At 39.0% G+C, this 27,474-nt stretch overlaps 1 protein-coding gene across 5 annotated transcripts in view; it reads right to left on the bottom strand.

Annotated features, from left to right (window-relative positions):
* Positions 1–1,248: 1,248 nt before the first annotated feature.
* The window catches only part of kcnc1a (potassium voltage-gated channel, Shaw-related subfamily, member 1a), a 55,621-nt gene continuing 29,395 nt past the window's right edge, over positions 1,249–27,474 (bottom strand). Inside the window, exons 2-4 of one of the 5 annotated variants that reach the window (XM_048184448.1) lie at positions 17,699–18,629; positions 7,631–7,816; positions 1,249–1,978 (exon numbers count right to left, since the gene is read on the bottom strand). In XM_048184448.1, the coding sequence (XP_048040405.1) occupies positions 1,869–1,978; positions 7,631–7,816; positions 17,699–18,629 (1,227 nt within the window). In that variant the 3' untranslated portion in view covers positions 1,249–1,868. Of the gene's footprint in view, positions 1,979–2,524; positions 7,010–7,630; positions 7,817–17,698; positions 18,630–27,474 lie in introns of those variants that run through there. The other 4 variants (XM_048184450.1, XM_048184452.1, XM_048184447.1 and 1 more) reach the window with 4 other exon arrangements.

The raw sequence follows: 27,474 nt of genomic DNA, 5'->3' as shown, positions 1-27,474 counted from the left end.
ATTGCTACTTGTCAATCTAGTTTCTCCACCTGTAGATTGTAAAAACTCCATAAAAAACTTATTGGCAGTGAGTTCACTTCAGACTAACTGGGCATAGATATACTTATTGGTTGGTTAAAATGTTTTGCACATTTTGACACATCAATTTGATAGTTTCTGCTGCATGATTCTAAAATAAATCATCAATGCAGTCCACTTTCTGTTTGACAAGTTTAGAATCTCACTTCATTTGTACTGATGTCCTTGAGTGTACTGATGTCCTTGCTGGGAAAATAAAGTGTTAGAAAGCAATTAAGAACATTATGAATACCAATTCGAGATACAATTTGTCCACTAACATTTATACCCTAAACGGACACAGGACTTAACAATAAGGACTGCATGATTGCACAGGGCCAGAGTGAAAGAGTTTCGGGTCAGCTGTCAGATGCTAGGGCAAGTGTTGTATTGTCACAGATGTTCATTGATCATTTTTTTTATGCCTTCCAAATTTTTTCTGTGCATCTGTGTGATGTACTGAACATTGCAGTTGCAAATTCTGCTGAAAAATGCCACCAAGATCAAGGTTATACGGCTTATGCACAAAATGTGAAGTTTCTTTGAATGCTGCAAATTAACCCAAAAATAAAAAAAAATGTCATAATTTACTCACTATCCATTTGCTTCCCATTGACTTCCATTATATGAACAAAAAATGTAAATCAATGGGAAAAGAAACAGTTTGGTTACCAGCATTCTTCGAAATATCCTCTTTCATGTTCCACAGAAGAAAGAAAGACATGCAGGTTTAGCAAAACATGACAGTGAGTAAATTATGAAAGAGATTTCATTTTTGGGGGAAATATCCCTTTAACATAACAAGTAGCAATAAAAACCTTATAAATTATTTGATGTAAAAATGTAAACTTAAAACTTAAATGTTCAAATATATAAATCTGTTTTTCTAACATATATGACCCTGGACCACAAAACCAGTGATAAGGCTATTTTTTTTTTTTTGGAATTGAGATTTATACATCATATGAAACTTTAATAAATAAGCTTTCCACTGATGTATGTTTTGTTAAAATATTTTGCTGAGATACAACTATTTGAAAATCTGGAATCTGAGGGTGAAAAAAAACGCCTTTAAAGTTGTCGAAATGAAGTCCTTAGCAACACATATCCACTCACAAAAATACATTTTTGATATGTTTACAGTAGGAAATTTACAAAATATCTTCATGGAACATGATCTTTACTTAATATCCTAAAGATTTTTGGCATAAAAGAAAAATGTATAATTTTGACCCATACAATGCATTGTTGGCTATTGCTACAAATATACCCGTGCGACTTATGACTGGTGTTGTGGTCCAGGGTCACATATTTAATAACGTTACTAAAAGTAATAACATTTATCTGTGATGGCGCCAGCGGGAAAAATTCTTATTGTTGAGTCCTGAAGTGCAAACAGCAAACAAAGGCAACTGATGACTTACAGCAGCAGCAGCAGCAAAACAGAGAACAACATCATTAGTTTGAGCCCATTCTAATTTAAAGGCAGCTCTGTGAATATTTGTTGTGATCCACAAAAACAACAAAAAGTTAATGGATAGGTTTGACCTTATAACCCTGTAAACATTACTAGATACTCTAAATATTCATTCGCAAGCGTGGGCAACACGAAAAGCAGATTTACAGTACAGACACATGTACAAAACACACACATATTAAACACGCATGCACTCAAATACACATTTTACACACCACTTCAAGTTGACAAAACTGTCAGCCACCAACAAAAATGTCCCTCTGAAATACATTTAGACGTGTCAAAATGGGTCTTCCATCTATTCTTGAACAACAAACAGGCTTATAGAGCTCTATCAGGAAGTGGGAGGGGTGTTCTGGGCCATGCACACAGTGGTTGGAACACCACGATTCATGACACACACAGAGTCTGCAGGCGGTTTGTGCCGGCCCAGCCGGGAAGCCTCTACAGACATGAAAAAGAAGAGAGACAACAGACGAGTTATTACCCAGACACCTAGAGAACAAAGACGGGTGAAGAGGGTGCGAGATGACGTGCGAGCCAGCGCAGAGGAGAGATGGAAAGGGTCAGGAGGAGTAGGAGGAAGGGATGAAAGGAGAGCAGAGGGTGACGTTAATGCGGTCTGCTAGCAGGCACGTTTAGCAGGCATAAGGCAGGCTTTAGCATCATACCTCATTGAGCAGAGAGTATGTTGACACCGCTTGTTCAAAACTTCAGCTTGTTCACAGCATGCAGGTGTTTCACTGTTTCCTTCAAATGTTAATGGTTTAATTCATCACCATGCTCATCAGTGCAGTCTGCCATGCTGCTCCACCTGGAGACACATTTTTTTTTTTGTTCCTTTTCACTTGCTTTTTCACCTTCCAATCCAGCTCTTTGTGCCTGTCAACTTCAGGTCAAAGAGAGTATTGGTACAGAGAAACATCAATGGGAATCAATGGGAAAAAAAGAAAGAAAGAAAAAAACTGAAACAAAAAACAAGCACGCTAACAAGTTTCATACAAAATTTATTTCATGCTATGATCGTAGTCATGTTTTCCTGTTTTTCTATGCAGTTATTGTTGCATAACATAGTGCATGCATTTGTTTTCCCCCAAAGTTCTAAATTGCATACAATTCTCTTATAATGTAAATATACATCTGTCTTTTTTGCTTTTCTCTGTTTTAGTACCTAAAAGTAATGAGCGAAAACATCTCGACAGGATGGCATTTTTCTTATTTTTGATGTTTTTTCTCCAAAAATAACACTGTCAAAAGTTTGCACTTGATATGTGAAATAAACAGTTGCTCACGACAGTTTCCACAGGATCTATTCACTGATAATTATGACATAAAACAGAAAAATGACTCATTTTGCTCAGTTTTTTTTTCTCTATAAGATCCAGAATCACAAGCATGCCAGACAGAAACAAAGTCGAAAAAGGTGGAATTTACAATCTATCTCATGACAGTAACCACTAGTGTCTCATTCAGAATGTGAGGTCAATGTGACCAGAGCTGAGTCATGTGGTTAACAACAAAGACAGAATGAAACGAAAGAAATCTGTTGCTGAAATAAAGAACATCGTGTCTGAACATCTCATTATTCATGGCTACATGTCAATTCTGCAAAAGTCAAGAACTCTTGAAAGAAAATATTCGTTTTATACAGATATTCATAACAGATATAGAATATTTTCCTCTTTTTTTTTTTAATGTAACACCATGCAGCTCATGCTAAAATGAACAGGTAAGAGTCCACTACATCTGTCACTGCAGGTACTATCATTAGTATTATGATTATAAAACTCATTTTGCTGGCTTTAAAGCCATCCATTCGTGTCACTCTGCAGTCGATGGTCCTTAAGGTCTTCCTTAAAAAAAGTCCTGGTCCATGAGATCCCACACACAGTCGGAATCTGAATAAAAACGCTTGCCACCGCGTCGACTGGCAACATCCTCAATTGTGCTCTTTTTCTCTCTACATGTACGTCCCTCCTTTGAATTCCAGCCTGAAATCCCTCCGGCCATTCTGGAGTCCAGCAAGGCTGGAGAAGGGAACCCAAGGTTTTGAGATGCTGCTGCCTTCTCAGGTCACTTTGAGCACCTCTGACTGCATATACTTAACTAGGGCAGTTTCCTCTTTGCAGGGATCTGCAGTAGAAAATACAGGGGAGGATGGGATTGCTCAGGGTCATCCAGCCATTGGGCCTTGTTTTCATTCAGCTCACAGAATGAGGAAGAAATGGGCTGAGAAAATAAGACTTCCTTTTTTTTCTGTATGGTAAAAACGTTCATTTGGGTTGCTTTCGCAATCCAGGGCTAAAAAGTTTGGAGAAAGAGAGATGGACAGAAATGCACAGGGAGAATGAAAGAACTGCAGAGGAAGGAGAGACATTTGCCGGAGACAGCGGAGGAGAGGAAAAGGGAGTCCTGATACCTCCTACCTGGGGTCTCATTAAACAAGTGATGAAGAAAGAAGGGAGCAAGACTCCACTAGAGCAAAGGAAGTACAGCAAAAATTAAATGGGGAACCTAAACAAAAATGAAACTGAGAGAGGATAGGGATGGCTATTGTTTTGTCTTCCAGATGTCAGAAAGCATTTTATGCAAGAATGTACTCAGACGGGAGAGGATTTATAAGTAAATATTCATAGCAAATCCTTAAAAATGTCATGATTTATAGGGAGGTTTTCCCTCATTAGATGGCAGTTTTTCTATCAGAAGTTTCCAGTTCTGAAGTGGTCCCTGGAAAAATAATGTGCTCTTAAAGAAAGGTTTACCTTCCTCATCCCAGTTCTTTTATTATGTCTGATAAACACTCGTAACTAGGGAATCCTTAAAAATTTCCCTGAGATCTTTTGGAGGTTTTCTTTCTCTGATGGCTTTGCATGAGTCAAGAGTCGGTGTATGTAAAGACAAGAAACAAGCAAAACGGACGGAAGAGGAGAGGAGGAGACAAAAACACAGCTCCAGAAGACAAGGACCAGAGAACAAGACAAACCAGACCAAATCAAACACCGCAGAGAACAGAAGGCAGCAGAGCAGGAGGAAGACCCAGGGAGACAGCTCTAACTACACCACTGCTCCATTTCTTAGAGAATGGAGGGGATTGGAGAATGGGACCGCCGCAGGAGAACAGGTGGGCCGCAGGACCCGGTGGACATCGATACTACCTCGGCCAGTGTTCGGGCCTTGCTGGTTATGGTGCCCAGGCTTCGGGACTTTTGATAACCTTGGTTTATTGGAGAGAAATGTGCACATGGCAGTTGCTGAGACTCAAAGCTTTAGTCTTGACATCTGTCAGTTTTCTCCACACCATGTTTGCTGCTATGGGTCAGGTTTAAAGGGTTTAAGATTGCATGCAATCTCTGTGTGAGGGCATGCAGAAAGATCGGTTGGTTAATCTGGCATTAGAGCGAGCAAAGAAGGCTGTGGATTGCAAGGCAAAGGTTTCAAGTTGAATTTAGCAGTTCACAGATTTGTTGATCTAGAAAATCAAATTAACTCATGAATTTGAAATTAAGGCAACCGAGAATCCAGTCCATTGATTTGTCAGGGTCAGACTCTCAGTTTCAGGCACTTTTCCATAGTCTATATAAATGACTTACGCTATCATTTTGAGTCATTTTGACCAAAAACATTTTGATTATATGCACAATGAAATGCACAATCTCTGCTTTCAAATGATATCGTTTTTATGTTTACAAACTGTTATCGAGATATAATCATTTAAAATTGTGCCTGTCATGAAAAACTGTTTCTTTTCAAACTTGTTTTTCCAGAAATAGGACATTTATTCAAACATACAATAAACTATTAAGACATCAGTAGCATAAAAAAAACATAATGCTAATGTACTGCATATATTTAACAATATATTTACAATTTAAAAGCTATGTTATTTTTTTATGGTAAAAAGGTTTTAATTTATTAACACTCAAAAGCTATTCTTTGAATTAATGTAATTAAATCATGGAAAGGATTTCCGCGTGATTAAATGGCTTTCTTTCTGCATTAAGCACTTTTGTTAGGCTAACTTAAATTGCACAGATTGGATCAACTTAAGTAAATGAGTTGGTCCAAAACATTGCAAATTAGTTGGGCTGACACTATTAAATTAAGCTGTACCCAACTATAGTAAATAAGTTGAATCAACCTTAAAAAATTAAGTTGACCCAACGTAAGTACATTAAATTGGAATAACAGAATTGCATAATGCATGATTTTTTTTATGTTCGTTCAAAGAGTTATTTTTTTGAGTGTAGCAAGCTATGGGCAGTGAATGAATTTACTGGGGAAACTGTATCATCTGGTGACACGAGTCGTTTTGTTGACATCTTTCTGCGTTTATTGGGAGATTACTTGAGAGATTATGAAATAATAGATAAACTGAACATACCTCTGATGTTCATTCATTTTCGCTTATTTTGTGCGCTACAACTATTAGTAAAAAGAAAGAGATGATCAGTTTACGTGCATTCCGTAATTGTTTGAATCTTAAAATGTACATAATTTGAAAGCAGAAGCATTGTTTTATTAAAAATGAAGAATTTTTGGCTTATCACTTTTCTCCACTAATGGCTCATTGCGACATTTGACTCAAAATGAAAGAGTGTGTCACGTATGTCAGTGGTGTATACTGTACACCATCTCCAACATATTCTTTGCCTTTGTGCAAAACCAAGTCTTCCCTTTCTCATCCAATACCACATAGGCATCAGGACAGATTGTGCAGCAAGGATCGTAAGACTGTCCCAACACATGCACAACATAATGCTACGGAAAGAAAACAGCACTCCGAAAAAGCACTACATGCGTGCACGCACGCACACACACACACCTCACACGCATCTCTAAAAACACTCATAAACTTACACAAACATATAAAAAACACAAAGACAAAGAAACACATTTGTTGGGAACAGTGTGTGTAGTTTTGCTCGGTGATGATATTGACCATCTTGTGGTGCTTTTGGCTGCGGGTAAGATCTGGAGTCAAACAGAGCATGCTCACACAGAGCAACATGTCATAAGACACAGACAGACAGCGTTACTGGTTAGAAAATGACCATGTGACAAATTGGTGGACGGTAGCAGGATATTCTTTTGAATGTAATCAGAAATGGCCGGTTTATGTTGATGCTGTAGGTGGAAAGTTCCCTCTGTGTGCGATCTGAAGTCTATACATAAACTAGAACAGTGATGTCAGATGACATGAAAACGTGTTTATCTTAATATCACTACATTTGCTGATGTTAATTGACAGCCTGTGAAGCTACATAGCGTGTAGGGGCCTTTGATTTATCTAAGGCTGCTGTGAGAGGTTTGAATGCTATGACGTATGACAGCGAAACAGGGATGGATATCAGGTGGTGACCCTGGCATGGCCGTCTTCTGGGCTGTGCGCCCAGCCTAGCTGCAGCAGTGGGTAACCCTGTGTGCCATGCGTCGGGCCAGCCGGCTCCGCCCCTGACCTCCCTGAGAACATTCCGGCTATGAGCCAATCGGGTAGCATAAGGAAGTCGGGAGAGAGGGAGAGATGGAAGGAGGTACAAACATAGAGACAGACGACAGGCATGTACAGTGGTGGAAGAAACAAGTAAAAAAACAAACAAACAACAAAGAAAAACAGAAAAAAGGGAATATTAAGGTTGGCCCCAGAAGGCAGTTGTATGTGTGTTAATATGAGTTTGACATAATGCAGCGTGGTGTGGAAAAAAAACTTATTTACAATATGTTAAAAGAGAAGAAGGTTGAAGAAATGTGGCTTGTGGAAGGATCTGAGCGTGCAGGGAAGGGTCTTTATTGGATATTCCCTGTCTAATCTTATTTACATATGAAAAGTGTTTGATATTATAAAAGAACTAATGGAAATGAAACTTTAAACAAAAGATGCAGTTTGTGACTGAGGAAATTTAAGTATAAATTTGGTCTTTTATTTCATTTGTGATAAAAATGGCAGCTTTGCATCATTGTTACCTGTCTGTTGTGGGCGCGCTCTGCTTGTCTGTATGTCTGTATGGACTGTCTTTATTTATTGTGTAATGCACCTGATATACATTTGTTCGTGTGCATGTGTATGTCAGACAACAGCCTCACGCAGAGATAACATACCCTTCCTCACTCGGGTGCCCGTGTTTGTAGATCGTCTGCCGACGTTCAGCAGAAAACATGGAGTGTCTCCCCGTGACTCGCTTGGGTTAAAGAGCTGGCCGTCCTCAGGGGAAATGGCTTGGTCTATGTGGGGACAGTCCTCATTGGCCAGCGCTGCTTTAGCTGCCTCACCGTTCACTTTGGGATCTTCAAACACACAAGCACATGTAAGAACAACATGTAGCCATGGCAATACACCAAGGCTGATGCAAGCGAGGACGAAAGAGGGTAATGGGAAGCCCAGCTTGTGACATGGATGTAAATCTGTTATGTATGCATGCATTTATTTTGAGGTGTAAATAAGCAACTAGTGGTTTTGAAGCATACTCATTCAACAACAAAAGTAATGTTCACCTGATACAGTGTTTCAGTAGGGGTTCTGGTTTAACTATGATGCTTAAACGTTTCTGGTAAAATACACTCCAAAAATAAAATTGGTTAATGTCTGAGAACCACTAAATTTGCTTTTTTTCACATGCTTTTCACAGGCTAGGCCACATAGGCCTTCACTTCACTCTATCTCTATCCATTGTTTAGGTTAAAAGTCATTTTTAAGTAAAATCCAGTTCAAACTAATATTAAAACCTAAAAGGTCCCAGGAATTTGTTAAGTTGTCTTTGATCATGTAAACTAACTGTTTTCATAATATGCAGTTAATAATATGCAATAGTAAAATTTACTATTGCATATTGTTAACTAGTAAATATGGGTGCAAAATAATAATGTGCAAAAGTAAAAATTAGTTTTTTTTTTTGTTGTTTTCATAATTTCCATCTTATATATTCTATGTAATCTAAATTATCAACCAAATTAAATCTAAATTTTCAAATTATTACCAACTTGGTGGAGTAACACCAAGGTCAGTGGTTCAATTCCTAAGAAAAGAATGAACTGATAAAATACATAGTTGTAAATCATGTTTTGTATTTGATAAAAGTGAAAAATGTAAATAATATAATCTAACTGTAGCCCAAGTTTTTATCCATATATTTATCGTATGGGAATAAATTTAGCTGAGAATTAGAAAAAAAAAATGCAAACCTCTCTTGTTTTCAGCACTACATTTGACCAAACAGCAGGGTGCAGCTCTGGTTTTGTTCCAAAAAAAAAAAAAAAAAAAAAAAAAGGAGGAGCAATGAATTATAGCCCCTAGCCATGGTGTAATATATAGAAACAGCTCATGGCAACCTGCCTTTTCACCTGTGAGCTCTCTGGCAGCCAGAAGCTTCTGCTCAGTCGATTTACGCCTCATCGATCAGACCTGGGAAGGGCTCTGCCAAAGCTCCTCAGAGGAAAGAGCGCTGTGAACTATCATTTCTCCTACCTGGGCTTTCCATTGTATCCCCAACACTGATTCAAGCAGGCTCTTGCTAACATTTTAGTGTCAACAAAAGAGCATCTATCAGCAAGTACGTCAGGCTTCAACTTTGCGGTTATTCAAATGGGACAGGAGTCCTGTTGGTTATATTAGCTGGGCTACATTTCATTATGGTCTATTGATAGATAGTACAACATGCATAACCTGTAGACACATGTGCACTATGGTGTACATGACGACGGTGACTCAACAAATTATTAATAACTGCTTGAAGGGTCATTTCACCCAAAAATAAAAATTCTATCATCATTCACTCACCATCATGTCGTTCCAAACCTGTATGACTTCTTCCGTGGAATACAACAGGAAAAAATGTACGTACTGGTTATTCTTTTCTCAGTGCATGGGGGCTGGAGCTTTTAAACTTCTAAAGGCATAGCAAAAGTATCATAAAGATATCATTAAAGTAGTCCATATGACTTGTACACTATATTTCAAGTCTTCCAAAGCCATACAAAAGTTTTGTGATGAACAAACAGAAACTGAATCAACTGGAAAGATTTAAAAGAATGATTTGTTCAACAATTTGACATCACCAATTCTTGTATAAACTCTGATAATTGCACCAAGGAGTCTGTTCTTCACACAAAGCTATCATTAAGCTTCTGGCTAGGACTTTAAATATATATAGAGCACAAGTCATATGAACCACTTTCATGATACTTTATTAAACAGCCCCAGGTCTTTTTCACTTTTATTATACATAAAAGAGCGGTCAGGATATTCTTCAAAAATAACAGAAGAAAGTCATACAGGTTTGGGATGGCATGAGGGTGAGTAAATGATGGCAGTGAACTATCCCATTAATTGGTGTTTTAATTCCCTTTAGGTCATGTTCTTCCAGAAAATAAAACATGAGGCTAAGCATGATCTCATATTATCATTTGTCCAGTTTTGCAGGTTTAACTCTGCAACTGTGAATAGAGAATAGAGAATTCTAAGAAATTTCAAGGCTGCTGATATTTGTATTTGTATTTTCTGAGTGTGTTTATTCATGGTTCATGGTGTGTGCGCATTTATAGTATGAGCTAACTTAAAAACATACACACACACAAAGGAAAAGTTGTGAAGTGATACAAGCCTCTTAGATGGATGACTCATCTTTATGAATAATCTGATGAACAGGCATTCCTCTCACTCTCTCTACTGTTGTTTCTGTTTTTTTTTTACACTTTCCCACTGCAGGCAAAAAAAAAAAAAAAGTTTCTCCATGATGGCCATTTAATGGTCAAGAAGTATTGTATAACAAAAGAAAAAAATCAAGCAAATATAAAGTCTCTATTTCACTGTTATATTAACAGATATTTTGTGGAGTGACTGGTCACATGGCATTTACAGCTCAGGTGTTTGACTTAAAAAGTTTCAAATATTGTTTGTAAAGTTATTTTAATTTCCATACACAGTATACTTTTTTTTCTCATGTAAAATGCATTAGTAGAAAGATCCAAAGTATTAGTCTATATTTTCTGTATCCACATAAATTGTCATGTCTGAATGCTGGTTACTGATTCTGTAGTGTTTGGTGCTGCTATGGTTTTGCAGTCACATTTTTGATGTCTGTCAAGTTCCTAGTCACAACACATGAATAATTTGTAACTTGTTAAAAAATGTATGAAATGTATAAGAATATAACAGTACCAAATATAGTACCATTAAATATAACTAAAATCTCAAAGGCGTTTGAGACATTGTTTTCAGCTGGTTAGTGTATAGAATATAGAAAAAAAAATCATCCAATTCATCCAATAATGATTCTCAATTCAATATTGTGTGTACAGTATGTGTGGTTAAACAAAGTGTATGAATACATGAAAATGGCTACATGATAACTGCAGTAATGACTGTCTTTCTGCTGAAATAAAAATCCAAAGACTTCTGGTCCCACTTTATATTAAGTGGCCTTAACTATTATGTACTTACATTTCAATTAATCATTTGATACAATGCACTTATTGTGTACATACATGTTTTTACATTGTACTTACATTTTAAAAACACCTGCATGTAATTACATCTGTAATTCATTTCTGTAATTACATTTATAATTACACTGTTGACCCATCCCTTAACCCTTACCACCCTTAAACCTACCCATACCAACAAAGCTTTCCCTAACCTTACCTGTATCCCACCTCAATAGCAGCAAAAGTGTTGTGCAATTCAATATGAACCCAATAAGTACATTGTACTTATTTTTCGATGTAAGTACATAGTAGTTAAGGCCACTTAATATAAAGTGGGACCAGACTTCTAGCCTCAGACATCGTGTTATCTTCTCAAGCAGGAATATTCAGCTCTATTTTTGAATGAATGAGAGCCTGCTCACTTTAAGTACACACACGGTCATTGTTAATTACATATTTGAGGTAGAGCCCCAGTGAAGGACAGATCTGCTGGGACCCTGCTGCACCTGCCCTACTTCCTCACTGCTATTTCTGCTCCGAGTGTTTAACACCATCAAATCCTTCTCTTCACCAGTCCCCTCACTTTCTGCACTTCCCTCATTTTTATCCATTTATAAACCCCTTTCATATGACAGACCATAAAGTTTAGGCATCAATTCATATCATTGGCCACATACATAGTACATAATGGTTTTATGTTGTTCTGTTCTGTTCAGTTGTTTATGGATTACTGGGAACAACTATTCTACAACCAAATTCAGTATTGAAAAATTCACAAGCACATTTACAATAAAAAAAAAAAATTGTAGATTGTGTAGGATCACATATATGTGCATAGCATCTTCTTTGATTCTTTTCTAGCATTGACTGTATGATTTTAAGATCTTTTGGACATGCTTAGAAGAAAACTGAGGGTATCATACAGAACATTTGTGGTTTTATTCTGTACATTAACTGTATATTCTATCCCTCTACACAAACCCTATCCATCACAAAATTTTACAAAATTTTGAATTTCAAAAAACACTGGTTACTGTTTTTTTAAGCCATTTGGTTTATGAGGACACAGGAAGCGTTTACGTTGAAATGTCATTATACACACTTGCGTCTTAATAAGCCATATAAGAACATACAGAGAGAGAGAGAAAGAGAGAGAATGAGTCAGTGGAGGAACATTATTAAAATGATGCAACTATTCCTTAAAATATACAGGGGTTATATACTGATTATATACACTATGTCGAACCCAAACTATATATTAATGATAAATATTACAATATTTATATTCTGTGTTATCTTTAAATCTATGAATGACACCATTTTCAGCTAAATCAAGAGCAGCTCTTAAAATACCATTATGCTGGATGTGTTAAGTGTGAGTGGACCATTTTGAATAAAAAACAGGGCCAAAAGCATAATGATAATTACACAATTCATATTTCTCAAGAGACCTCAGATTTAGAAATAACTATACGACAGGGATGGATATAGGCACTGTCTATAGAGGACAGAGTGTTGACTCATCTCAAACAGTGTGTGTGTGCGTGAGTGTGCGTGTATGTGCGGCAGTGAGAGTGTTTGCTGTGTTTCTCTGCGGCCGTGGCCAATTCAACAGATGCTTTCGCTCTATGTGCTGGTGATTCTTACGGTTCTCTGCCCAAAGTCAAATGGATGGAGCTGATAATCAAGGCCTTTGTGCCATCTGTAAACTCATTTACAAGAGAGATTTAGAAAAGCTCCTCTAAAGAGAGAGGGAGAGAGAGAGAGACAATAAAGGAAAGGAAGAATTTTTTTTAAAGTAAAGAATATAAAGACCAAAATTGAATTGGTTTCAATATGTATTAGGCGTCTCGCTCTCATCTAAATTCTAAACATTACAAATGGTGCAGATGAATCCCTAAAAAACAACCAGAGACATTTTATTCCTAAAAACCAGAGCACCAATTAACAGTAGGTCACGCATTGATTTATACTGCATTCATCCTCAGACAATCTAACTGTGTGTGTTTTTGCAGTACCGTGTGAACAGCACAGGAGTCGTGCAAGGCGAGTGAATGACTGCAGCTCATTGCAGAGCGCGATTCCTATTGTGCGGTTGCTTGGACACTGTTGCCATAGCAACAGGCTCTAGTGCAGTGTAAAAATACAGAGATTGAAATAATAAAGAGATTGTGTGAAAACCCATCCTTTCACTTCATAACAAAGCTTTGTCTTAAACTAAAGGAAGGACTCTCCTTTTCTGCCTTGTATAAATAACTGACATACTTGAGCTCTGTCTCTAATAGCATCATTATTCACTGAGTGAGTTCTCAAAGTTAAGTGTTTGTCACAAACTCTCACAACAATGGGATGATCCTGAGGCCAATGATCCACCTTACATGCTAAAGCTAGAAAGCTTTCAATGGAGTAACTCCTTTCTGCCTTTGTCTTTAGTTTTATATTTTAGGAAATGGGTCACTCACAAAGGTATATAATATTTGGGGGTCCTTGGCAGTAAAAGCTTGAAAGCCCATTGATTATTCCATGTGAAGCCAAGATGTAATTATGCCATTTAGAAATAGGGGAAACCCTCCAGTCAGACTTATGAAGGAGTCACTCACAATTACTCTCTCACAGATTAATGAGAGATTCTTTACCCAGTCTGATCAGACACAGCCAACAAGCCCATCTCTTCACTTCTCTTTTACAGCTATCCATATAATCTCTGAATGAGTGCTCCAAATTAAGGCACTCACCACCACTTACTCATGGTGAGAATGCTGAGTGGAGTGGTTTGGAATATCTTATTTATGCTGGTCAGGCCCTCTTACTGTGTCACATTCACATGTGAGTGCATGTGGTGGATAGGCAACAATGAATTTAATTCTTATTTATTTATCTAATTTGTAATTTTACCACAAAACTGAACTCAAACCAACATTAGGTAACATGGATTCCATACCAGTGGTGGACGAAGTACACAAATCAAGTAGGCTACTTGAGTAAAAGTACAGATACTATTAAAGGTGGGGTAAGCCAATTTTCAAAAACGCTGTAGGACATTGTTGATATTTGAAATCAACCCAATCAAACCCACCCCTCCCTTCATTGATCTGCCTCCAAAACTCACCCTCCAATCCTAACCACCCTGCTCCGAGTCGGTCTCGAACCCCGATCACTCCTGGAATGCGAGGCGAGTGCACTAACAATGACGCTAAACATTGCATTCTCTATAGCGGTCGTCAGTGCACAGTGGTTTACAAACCACAACAAAATAATGCTTCACAAAAAATAAAGCGCAGATGATGAACGAACGACAAGGAAGCACACAAAATGAACGTACAGTACATAATAGTAAATACAAACAAGAGTGTGTTGTTAGTCGCCAACAGCACAGCAGCTCCAGTCAATAAATTGACACTCAAACCCAGTGTTACTCACATGTGAAGCGGAATCAAAGCAGCCTCCGTGTCTGATTTCAGGCCTTCCTGCTTAGCTCTCCAGTGCAGGAAAGCTTTTCTAATATTAACGCGGGTCCTAAAGCACTTGCCCAGTATTAAACCTTTGTTCCAGTGATATTCTTTCAAAGTCCCAGTAAAGTCAATTCTGAGAATTCTTTCTAAACACTTTATAAATGTTACAAATGTATTGCTGAAACACATTACAAAGACTGTGAATTGTGTAATGCTCAATTGTGAAGTTAGAGCATTAAACAGTTTTTCACCAAGTCTCTGCTCAGGATTTTTTGGGCGGAGCTAAAACGGGGGTCTGATGACGCACTTGGACCCCCGACCATAGCCCCGCCCCTAACACTATATAACTGTCGATGACTCGAGTCTAACTCTACAGCGGTTCACTCGCTCAATCTCGAGTGTCATTACAGTTATACAGCCCTTTGCACATTAAGCTAGTAATGCCTTCGTCACGCAAATGCATTTTACATGGTTGTTATACAATATGCTCGGTCTCCTTATTTAAATTTCCTAAAACGATGATATGAAGGATTCTAAAGTGATCGTTCTACACCGGATAATTTTACAAACTTTCATCAGACAGCTGGGATTCACAGATAATCCACTGTTTTTGGTGAATGGGGCTGAACAGAACTCGGCCCCCCTCCCGCCTCGGCCTTCCTATCGTCCCACCGATAACCGATGATATATGGGGCTGGACAGAGTCTCTCCTGTCCCGGCCTTCATCCTCCCGTCTCGCGGCACCGTCATTTGTCAACTCGACAACAGTCGGCAGTACATGCCCACCAATGAGTGTAAGTTGCCGAGTTTGCTTATGTTATAATTAGTAGGTAGTCCACAATAACTCTACTAAAATTTGCAGCTCTCTAAATGATTCTTTTTATATGCATCAGTATGATTGACTCATTATTAGACTCAAGTCATTTGAGACGGCAGCTCTCGCGAGTGGGTGTGGTTTCAGCGCCGACAGCGGACACGCCCCCAGCGTTTGAGAGCAGAGAGTGCTGCCTATTTTTTCGAGATTTTGATAACTTATTTCATTTACTTGCAGATATTTTTAATCATTCAAATTTGGCTGGGTGGTTAATAACACATTTTTCTGTGGTGTGACAAACTCAGAACACATACTTTAAAATGACTTTACAGGGACTTTAAAGTCTTTTGTATTGTGTCTCATCTCTCTTTCTGCTTCTCTCTTACTGTTTTTCTTCGAATCTCCCTCTTGCTCGTTCGGTTTCCTCGACCATCATACGCCCCCTAATGCTGACTGGTTACACATTTGTTGTTGGTGTCGGCCCGACTAACTTCCAAACAATGTTTTTGAAAAATGACCTACCTCACCTTTTAAATATTTTTACTTGAGTAAAAGTGCAAAAGTACTTGATTTTTAACATACTAATGTAAAGTATTAACACTAAAAAGTTCTGATCAGTGAACCATATATTTATTCTAGCCAGACAACTAATAAGAAAGATTAATGCATACATTTAAAATGTATGCTAATAAGCAAATGTTTTATTTTACTGCGTACACTTATTATACACGATCAAAACAAAACATTAAGCTATACTACACAAATAAAATATCAGTGTAAGTTACTGATAATTCAAGTGTGCAAACTAGTGAAATAATATACCTTATAGGGTTTTTAAATTAAATAAATTTTGAGCAAATATGTGGTGACAAATACTAAAAAAGAAAAAATATAATGTACAGATGTCACATGGGGCAAAATGCATTAACATTTCAAGAATAACACTATGAAAACTGCTACAGCAGCGGGGAAGATGCATAGGCAGCTCCAATGATATCCTTGTTGTTCTTGGCTCATTCTGATCATATCGTTGAATCAGTGAAACGATGACTCAAGAACAGCTGCATTTGGATCAGTCCAATTCACAAATTAATTATTCAGTGTTATTTTTGTGAACCAATTCAACAGGTTCATTGGAAAGAATGAACTCGATCACAAATTGGACAGCACTCTTGCGTCTCAGAGGAGGAGGCGATCGCTTTAGTTCAAAAGGAATAATACGTTTTTATGGAGTGTAGTGGAGTAAAAAGTACAATATTATGCTTTGGAATGTAGTGAAGTAAAAATAAAAGTTTTCCCAAAATAAAAACACTCTGATAAATATAGATACTTGGAAAATGTACTTAAGTACCATAGCATTAAAATCAGTATCCATCAGTGGTGAACATTAACAAAGTATTTCTGATTATAATGCTTACTGTTTATATTGAGAAAAAAAAAAAACATGTTAATCCACATCCTGTCCTCCTCTAAAAGGCTATTAACTAGGCTACAAACACAAATATAAATGTAAAAATGCAAGCTATAGGTTATACATTAAGTGCATAGAAAAGGTTTAAAATATAAATATTACATTATTTAAAAAACTGTGTCTACATTGAGACTCGCTGTCTGGACACACTTTTATGGAAATATAAATATATCTAGTACAGATACGAAAATAGCACTTAGATGCTCTAGTAAAAGGTTATGCAATGGGGAAAACACCTCTCAAGTGGTTAAACAGCATAAGCACCTGACAGGGCAACCCACCTGAAACTGCTTTGAACCATTTAATAAAGTTCCTGCTTTGCACATCTTAGGATGTGCACTTTTCACATAGCAGCTCACTCTGCCACCTTTTAAATGTGCGACACAAACTAAACTATTCGATAACGAAATTCATTGTTGTGTTTTTATTACAGATTAGTTGTTGCAGCCCTACTATATTCTTCTGTGGAATTTTCACTTGCTTAAAACCATTCAGCTATTTAGTGAAAGCCATAGCAGTCAAACATGCTTAATGTCACAGAAGCAAACAAAAAATATTGCATAATGACATTTAAATAATATGTAATTAGGGCAATCTGATGGACAAAAACAAAAGCAAGCTGTTGAATGAGTGTGCTCCTGTTTGTCTAGGTGAATATAATTGATCCTCACAGGAGTCTAATGGAAAAACATAAAGATATGCAAAATGTTGCACGGGGTATTGGTCGTTATGCAACCATGGTGAAGACTGTTTGTTTCTTTGCGTATCTTTGTAAAGAGGCTGAATAGAATGCAGTGCAATGAGATTTTATAATGTCTCCAGATGGTTGAGCTGTATTTGAACGATTCCCAAATGAGAGATTTTGAAAACAGGTTACATGTGTGATTTCAGGCTGGTCTAGAAACATGGTGAGGTGGAAGGGAAGAAAAGGTGAGTTAAATCTAATTTCTGTGCTTAAATGTGTTCTATGATATTAATTCAGAAGGATATTACTAAAACAAGTGTCCTACCTGCTCTGTTCATTTCTAAAATCTCCTCCTGGGCAGCGAGAGCGCAATGCTCACTTTGTGGACTGTGATGGGGTGAGTTCATAGCAGACTTACAGTAATTTGGTGAGCCAAGCTGGGGGGCACGGGGGATATGCTTGTTCTTTTTCTTTGGTAGCTTCTGCTTAGCCATGGCTAGAGAGTAGTACATCCCAAAGTTATTGACGATGACAGGCACAGGCATGGCAATGGTTAATACACCCGCCAGAGCACACAAAGCACCCACCAACATGCCTGACCAAGTCTGAGGATACATGTCTCCATAGCCCAACGTGGTCATAGTCACAACAGCCCACCAGAAGCCAATTGGGATGTTTTTGAAGTGGGTGTGCTCGCTGGCACGAGGGTCATTGGGATTGGCACCGATTCGCTCGGCGTAGTAGATCATGGTGGCAAAGATGAGCACTCCGAGTGCAAGAAAGATGATAAGCAGGAGGAACTCATTGGTGCTGGCGCGGAGAGTGTGTCCCAGTACACGCAGACCCACAAAGTGTCGCGTCAGCTTGAAGATTCGGAGGATCCGAACAAATCGCACCACTCTGAGGAAACCCAAAACGTCCTTTGCTTCGGAACCAGACAGCCCGCTCAGGCCCACCTCCAGGTAAAATGGCAGGATGGCCACAAAGTCTATGATGTTTAGAGTGTTTTTGATGAATTTCTTTTTGTCTGGACAGAAGGTGACACGCATGAGGAACTCAAAGGTGAACCACACCACACACACTCCCTCGATGTAGGTTAGGTAGACCACCGTCTCTGTCTCCAGGTGAAACTTGGAGCTGTTGTCTTGAGGGTTAATTGATGTGCGGTTAATGATGGGATTGAAGGCCTCGTGTGTCTCCAGGCAGAATGTGGTTATGGAAACCAGTATGAAGAACAGCGAGGCAAATGCCACCCACTGCAGCGGAGAAAGAGAGAGAATGGAAAAACATAATGTTAATTTAAAAACATTTTGTTTGCATCCAAAAACAACTTCCCAAAGAGGCAGGAGTGTACATACTATACCTTTACTGGTTATGACCACTGTCAGTGCCATACAACACTAATTGATTTGAATAGGTGTTTTTATTTTTTAGCTTAGAGCTGACAGGCATACACTAGCCAAAGGTGTCTGATAGGGGCTTTGAGGTTGGTAAGATTTTTAAAAATGTTTTTGAAAGAAGTCTCTCAAGTCTGCATTTATTTGATCAAAAATAGTCAAAACAGTAACACTGTGCAATATTATTACAATTTGAAATAATTAGAATTTTCTATTTGAATATACTTTAATATGTAATTTATTCCTGTAATGGCACAGGTGAATTTTCAGCAGTCTTCAGTGTCACGATTCTTCAGAAAGCATTCTAATATGCTGATTTGGTGCTCAAGAAAATGAAAGCTCTAGCGTAAGTTCTGCCAGGAAGACTCAATGTTACGTCACCAATTAGTTTAGAGCTAACCAATCATTATCTTGCATTTGGAGTATATAAGATTGCTGACACATGTTTGAGTCTGCAGATGCTGACGCAAACCTTCACCTCCATCCTCCCCACCACCACCAGGATGGTCCCTGTCCATACCTCCCAGGGGGGTCGACTATGCCCCTGCCTTCATCTTCAGGCAGGAAATGCAGAGTCTGCAACCCTTTAGGATCTGAGCTATGGACGGGGCCTACGCCAAAGAACTTTCTTTCATTAATAAATATGGTTGTCACGTTATCTTACCTCCCCGAGTCTTTCTGGTAGAACATTTATTATTATCAACATTGAAAACAATTGTGCTGTTTATCTTGTGAAAACTTTTTTTTCAGGATTTGTTCAAAATTTAAATTTAATTTAAATACATATTTTGTAGCAGTATAAATGTTATTTCTATCACTTCTGATCAATTGTATGCATCCTTGCAGAAAAAAAAAATTATTAATTTACTTACTGAACCTGTAATTCTGCTTATTGTCAAAAGATTACTGAAAAGCTCAGTCTGACATCCTGACATCTATTGAAAAAACACTCTCAAACACAAGCTAGTGAAAAGCAAACGAATAGACAGATCCAACAGAGCACCACTTCTATTATGATTTTGATATGATTGTCAATTCTATTCATATAACAACACAGATATAAAAATCAAAGGTGTATTTATAAAAAAAGAAAAGGTTTTATGTTTTATAATATTTAGACCCTATGTGTTTATTGTTATAGCAATGTTAGCCAGGAAAAAACACACACTCCAATTCTGTGACACTACTTAACGCAGGGCATCCCCCTGCGGCCTCTTCCTCCACTCTGTTGCAGCCTCAGCAGCAGCCTTCACCTAGGCTGCAACGTTGAGCCCTCCGCAATGTCCAAGCGGCAACCCAGAGATGGAGGGAAGTGCAGAGAATCTCTTTTCTTGGTGTGGAATTGGACTCAGTCAACATGACAGCATGCCTCATGAATGAGCAAGCCCAGTCAGTGCTGAACTGCTTGAATTTGTTCAGAGGCAGGACAGCGGTTCCACTAGAACTGTTTCAGAGGCTCCTGGGGCATATGGCATCTGCAGCCATGGTCCCACTATTCGAATTGCTTCATATGAGGCCGCTTCAGCTCTGGCTTCATGACCGTGTCCCGAGATGGGCATGGCACTGTGGCACACATTGAGTGGAAATCACTCCAATCTGTCGCCATACATTCAGCCTGTGGTCGGACCTTGCTATTCTACGGGCTGGAATGCTGTATGCAGTGAGCAAGCAGCGGGCGCCTGGACAGGACCTCGCCTGCAGTGGCATATCAGTTTCCTCGATTTGCTAGCAGTACAACTTGCCCTCCACCAGTTTCTGCCATTGCTGTGGGGCAAACATGTGCAGGTCCATACGGATAACACATAGACTGTTGCATACATCAAGGCACCTACCTCCAGGGGTAGTCAGTGAGAGTCCCCTCAACAAGGCGCCTTTACGCTTTGAAGTGGAACCTCTTTGTTGCTTGGTTTTCTTCCCGTACGGAAGACCCCCGTAGATGCCCAATCAATGTTTTATTTTTTACAAGATGGGTTGGAGTGAAAGCTGCCTCCCTCCAGTGTATGTTGCCACTATTGCTGCACATTACTTTGCAGTAGACAGTAAGTCTTTGGGGAAACACGACTTGGTGGTCAGGTTCATGAGAGGTGCCAGGAGACTGAACCCTCCTTGGCCAAATCTCCTCACCTCTTGAGATCTCTCTCTGGTCTTGACAGCCCTGCAGAGAGCTCCCTTTGTGCCTTTACAGTCAGTGGACATAAAGATCCTGTCCCTTAAGACAGCGCTCCTAACTGCGCTCACATCCATCAGTAGGGTGGGGCACCTGAAGGCATTTTCGGTCAACAAAGTATGCCTAGAAATCGGGCTGGCTGACTTTCACATCATCACGAGAACCCGGCCTGGATACATGTCCAAAATTCCCACCACTCCTTTCAGAGACCAGGTGGTGAAAGGCTGTCTCCAAACAGAGGTTGGCCAACTGGATAGTGGATGCCATCGTCTTGGCGTACCAATCACGTGCCCCCTTGGAGTGGGAGCTCACTCAACAGGAAGTGTTGCTTCCTTCTGGGCGTTGGCACACAGCACCTCTCTGGCAGACATATATAGAGCTGCAGGCTGGGCGATACCTAAAACATTTGCGAGATTCTACAATCTCAGAGTGGAGCCATTGTTTTCCCAGTGTGTTGTGTACAAACAGGTAATGTGCGGGAAGGATGGCTCTGTGTCTCGCTTGCTGCGCCATTACCCACTCAGGATGAGTATGAACGCTTATGTTGACTTCCCTGGCTGGTGAACCCTGGAGAGTTCCTCCAGAATCCTCAGCAGTCAGATGTGGTGGAGGCATTTGACGCCATGTCTAGTACAGGGGTTCCCAAACTTTTCAGCCCACGACCCCCAAAATAACAATGCCACACGACCCCCACTATCCTTGGAGGTGGTTAAAGTATAGAAACATTGTGCGCAATGGCACACATGCACTAACGCCTGTTTCACACATACTCTGTTTGCAGTGCACATTTTTTTTCTGTGCCTATATTAACGGATTAGAGCGTTCATACTGCACGGGGATGTAGTCCAGCAGTGTGTTCCAGGAGCGGTGTATCTGCAGCAATGCAGCGATCGTTTCCATGCCGAGTCTATTTTTGCTGTGCTGCACAGTGCTGAATTAAAACGATAGCGCATTGTTCGCATTAAAATAAACATGTATTGACACGAATAAAATAGTAATGTCACTATAGATGCATATAATTTAAAGTCTCTGTTACACAGTTTACACATGGCTTTTTTTTTGCTTTGGGTAAAGCAAGGAAAATGGCACCTTACCTGACATTTAGGTGAACAAGGAGACATAAACGATAGCACTCGTCTCTTCATGAAGGTGGAAAAACAAAGTTCTTTATGACCTGTGGGATTTCTTGTAAAAAGATTTTAATGGAAAGAAGAGACGAGAGTCGCCTGTTTTTGTCTATTTTAAGTTTTAATTTGTTTTTAATTTGATTTTAACATAAATCTTATGTTTAAATGTTTTGCCACTTGCATGAGCAACATAATATAAATATAAAGTATTACTTTATATAAATATAAAGTAATGAAATGAATAAAACGTTTAAATGTAGTGCGTTTAAACGTGACATCAAAGAGAATCGCAAAGCTGACACGCCATGTTCAGTAACAACTTTTGGATTTGAAATAAAAATAAGTAAATGTTGTTTCTGTGATATACAGCCATGGTTCAGCTGCGCACTGCAAACGCGGCATATGTGAAAACACAATAGCGTGTGCTGCATATTATGTACTGCAAAGACATATGACGGTGGTGCTTCTCTGCTCTCCTCTGCTGGCTTCCCTGTGTTGTCTTTTTTGGTCGATATTAACCAACATTTCATTTAGAAAAAAATAATATCCAAAGCTTAAAGCCTAAAGAATTACCTACGTGCACATGTCTGAATGTTTAACATGGTGCTGTAAATTGACCTGCTGCAACTGATGCTGTTGCTAATATGTCGTTAATCTGACGTAATCACCTCAGGAGTCACGGTTGAGAGGAAGGAAAATCGAAAGGTTGATGGCTTTTTTTATTTGCATGGTTTAACTACTATTTTTAGTATTTTGTTACAATTATTGATAAAATATGCCATTTCTAATAGTTTTGTTCTAATAATGTTTTTTTTATTTCTGGAAATCATCTCGGGACCCCTCCCTCGCTGTCTCGCGACCCCCACTTTGGGAACCACTGGTCTAGTACTTGTGTGTTATGCCCGGTTGATCAGCCCCTATATTAGACTAGATGCCCATATGTTGTGGTTCCCCCCTCTGGGTGACCCCATATGTGTTTTCCACGGTACGGCTTCCCGGTTGGTGACCGCTTGTCTTTCCCTTGGCAGAGTTCACTCAGCCATCTATGTTACAGTATTGACTCCACCCCTGCATAGGCGGGATCTTACATATTTAGTACTGCCCTTGTCGATCCATATGAGTATTTTCCACATTACCTGTCAAACGTGACTGACTGAAAGGGAACATCTGGGTTACTATTGTAACCCCCATTCCCTGAAGGAGAGAAAACTTAATTTGAGTATCTGCATGCTGCCTTATATACCCGGATACAGGGGAGCGGCTGCCATGCAGATGTCACTTGCCAATCTGCATTGGCTTGTTTTGTTACCACTCAAAGGTGATTGAGGCTCTCAGGCAAGTTCCGAATTCATCAGTCACTGTCTTGGTACCCTCCTTCAGGGAATGGGGGGTACAACAGTAACCCAGATGTTTTCTATATAGAAGTTGGAAACAATGTATCTAACCATCTAAACAAAACCAGCGATGATAAAACTAAGCAAGAAAGATATTAGCAGTAATTTCAGGAGCTAAGGGCTCTCAAAGATGCTTTAGAAGTGTTGTGATGAGCACAATGAAGGAACAATAAACAAACAACTCTGTTGCAGACAGATCATGGGACCTGAATCACTTTTTCTTTCTCTCACACCCTCTCGCTTGTTCACTCACTATGCTATACTGCACACTACAATGAAAATAGCAATATGACATGTCGCTTCTCTGTTTCTTTGTTTTATTTAATCTTTTATGCCCTATTAGTCTATTAGTCCCAAATAAATACGGACTGTTACTCCATTGCTCTTCTCTGAAAGGTGATGGTGAACTGAGTTTACAAAATGTAAGCTCACCAAGCTAACAAAATGTATGCTATCATACACTGTATTGTATATCCAAGCTAAATTTTATTATTCCCAAATAAATTTCTTGATAATTAAAGGAACGATTTGACCATGCGCATTTGATTTCTACTAGTAAAAATAACCTCATGAATATATCCTTAAGCTGTCCTCTTTGAAGCAAATAAGTTCTCCGCCTGTTAGCGTGTCCTTACATTTCTTTACAGGTGAGCAGAATGGTCCGCATAACATGGCCTTGTGCAAACCTCCTACAGCAAGGCCCACGCATAAAGTCTTACACCAAGACCACATGCTTGAGCAACACTTCCAATCTCAGAGATGAAACTCAATAGAGCAATACCACAGCTCAGCAGAAGGATCTCAATAATGAGTGAGGTGTTATGGTGCAGTGCATAGCAGCAGACAAACATCAAAGGAGGGAAAAACTAGCCCTAATGATGACCTTTGACCCCTGACTGACATTAGCCCTGTAACATAAAGCTGAAGTCTTATGATGGGCATTGAGTTTTCTAAACATTGGAATTTAAATTTGCTTGCATTATAAATTAGTCCATAATGTCACTTGTATTTCTTTTTCACATCTGGCTGTAGTTTCCAGGAAATTTATTAAGTGCTTTTATTTATTTGAAAGAAATTAATAGTTTTATTTAGCAAATAAATGTTGTGAAAGAAATGTTTGAATGAACTTTCTATTTATCAAAGAATCAATATCATAATTTGCAGCACAACTGTTTTGTACATAATATTAAAAAAAAAAAAAAACTTCTTTCACAGATTGAAATCACAGGCTAGAATTTCTGAATTACTATAATTTCTCATTAGCAGTTATAATTCAGCAACACAATGGCCATTAAAACATTAGAAATCAATTTCTGTGGGGCTGACAGGTGGCTGAATCTTGATGACCAGTTCATGCGATGTCCATGTTAAATGGCTTTGTCAGCACAATTGTTTACCCGTGATATTGATTATATTCTCTTTCTATACAAACAGATGAATTACCCCTGCTGGACTGTTTGGGTTGAGAGTCATGTTACTCCCTACACTGTCATCAACAGATTAAAGACTAGTTACCCGAAACTCTCTACCTCAACAAAACACACAATGGATGAAAAAATATATGAACTTCTTTCTTTTTGCTTCATTCAGGCAAATGGCAGAGTAGCTGTTTTATTTTTGTATGTACTCACTCAGCCCACATGAAACAAGCTGTTATTTTATTGCTATAATAAATATGAAAGTTAAAATCACTACAATAAACAAATTGGAGTAATACAATAAAATACACACTCAGACAAATCATCTTCAAGTCACATCATCTTTGTTTTGCCAGGGGGTGCTCACCCTATGGTCTGTGTGGGTCTTAATGCCCCAGTATATTGATGGGGACACTGTACTGTAACAAGCACTGTCCTTCGGATGACACATTAAACCGAGGTCCTGACTCTCTGTGGTCATTAAAATTCCCATGGCACTTGAGTGTAACCTCGTCTTGGCCAAATTCCCTCCATTGGCCCTTACCAATCATGGCCTCCTAATAATCCCCATCCATTGAATTGGCTCTATCACTCTCTCTCTCCTCTCCACCTGCAGCTGGTGTGTGGTGAGCGCACTGGTGCCGTTGTACTGTGGCTGTTGTCGCATCATCCAAGTGGATGCTGCACACAGGTGGTGGATGAGGAGAGACCCCGATATAATTGTAATGCGCTTTGGGTGTACAGTAGTACATATGAAAGTGCTATATAAAATGCCTCATTCATTCATTTTGCAGACAAAGATGATGTGAGTAAAAGATTAGATGAAAAGTTCAAAGTGATCCCTTTGCCAAAGCTTTTCTGCTGCACTGCATGGGCAAAAATGGAGAGGGTGCAAGAGAGAGAGACGGAGTGAAAGAGAAGGAAAGAGTCTCATTCAAGTGTCTCAGAAATAGCACAAAATCCTCCCTCTTCTCCCTTACATCACCTGCTCTCATTCTATGGTTGTACCTCTCTTCCTGGAGATGAAAGCTTGTCACGTTCTCTTATGTAACCAAACACTGCCTAACGCAGTGCACCCACATTTGGGACTGCGTCTGTATTTGTGGATTCATGTGTTTTGCGTCTATGGGGAGGGCCTGGCTATTTGTTTTTTTTGTACATGGCTATGAGTGTTGCCTCTGCTGTGCTTTCATTTTTGAACAATAATGTCCCACTGGGGCTTGACAGAAAAGAGTTGGGGACTTCTAGTTAATTCCTACCTGTTTATGACCATCTGTATTAATTATAAAGGAGCTGGTGGCAAAGTTGGTTTCTTGCTTTGCTAAAAATACCAAAAACACACCAACACGATTTTTGAAAAAATTGTTACAACTTCTTGATCTCTTTATGTTCAATCCACCTACTTAAAACCAAAAACCAGACAACCCTGAAAACAGCTGAAAACACCAAATCCTGAAGACCTTCATTAGCTTCAGGTGGGTTTGGAGCTAAACTCTGCAGGTTCTCAACATTCCCCACCTCTGGGCTAGAGAGTCAGACTGGTAACCCGAAGGTTATGGGTTCGAGTCTCAATACCAGCAGGAAATGACTGAGGTGACCTTGAGCAAGGCTATTAACACCCAATCGCTCCCAGGGCACCACAGCAAAATGGCTGCTCACTGCTCCGGGGTTGGGTGTGTGTCCATGGTTTGTAGTGTGTGTGTGTGTTCACTACTCCTAATGTGTGTGCACTAACTTGGATAGGTTAAATGCAGAGGACAAATTCCGAGTAGGGGTTACCATACTTGGCTTTCACATGTCCCTTTCACATTCAACTGGGTAGTAGATCAGCAGTTCCCAGCATGCTTTGCAAAGAATGGCATTAGGAGAGTAAATTTAGGGATTAACCCTCATGTTGTGTTCAGGTCATTTTGACCCGAAGGGGATTTTCCCATACCCAAAAATGCTAGTTGATGTTATCACATTGGACTAAAATTTACTGACTTTACTCACCCAGAGTCTAACAATTTTCAAAAAAATGTTGATCATTTTTGTAATTTTTTGTGGGTTTTTCCCACATTGTAACACTTGTGTGGTGTTCCCGGTCAAAAATAACCGGCCTTCAAAACATTGCTTATAAATCTCTCATTATGCTACATTATCACTAAATATTGAATTCAGTCTTTTTGTCAACTTGTTTTCTTTCAATTAGGACAAGTTTTATTTTTATTTTTGTAATTGATCGATCATAGGCCTTATTTATCTGAGCTCATGTACCTCAGTTTTTAAGTGAAAAAAGTGTTTTTTTGTGGATAATTTTGTCAATTTTAAAGGTGCTATCGAACGTTTTTTACAAGATGTAATATAAGTCTAAGGTGTCCCCTGAATGTGTCTGTGAAGTTTCAGCTCAAAATACCCCATAGATTTTTTTAAATTCATTTTTTTAACTGCCTATTTTGGGGCATAATTAGAAATGCGCCGATTCAGGCTGCGGCCCCTTTAATTGCTCGCGCTCTCCGCCCCCTCCCGAGTTCTCTATCATTGCATAAACAAAGTTCACACAGCTAATATAACCCTCAAAATGAATCTTTACAAAGTGTTCGTCATGCCTGCTGCATG

Source organism: Megalobrama amblycephala, linkage group LG3, assembly GCF_018812025.1.
Source record: "Megalobrama amblycephala isolate DHTTF-2021 linkage group LG3, ASM1881202v1, whole genome shotgun sequence".
Classification (NCBI taxonomy): Eukaryota; Metazoa; Chordata; class Actinopteri; order Cypriniformes; family Xenocyprididae; genus Megalobrama; species Megalobrama amblycephala.
Note: the sequence above shows the minus strand (reverse complement) of the source record. Positions and strands in the feature narration are given on the sequence as shown.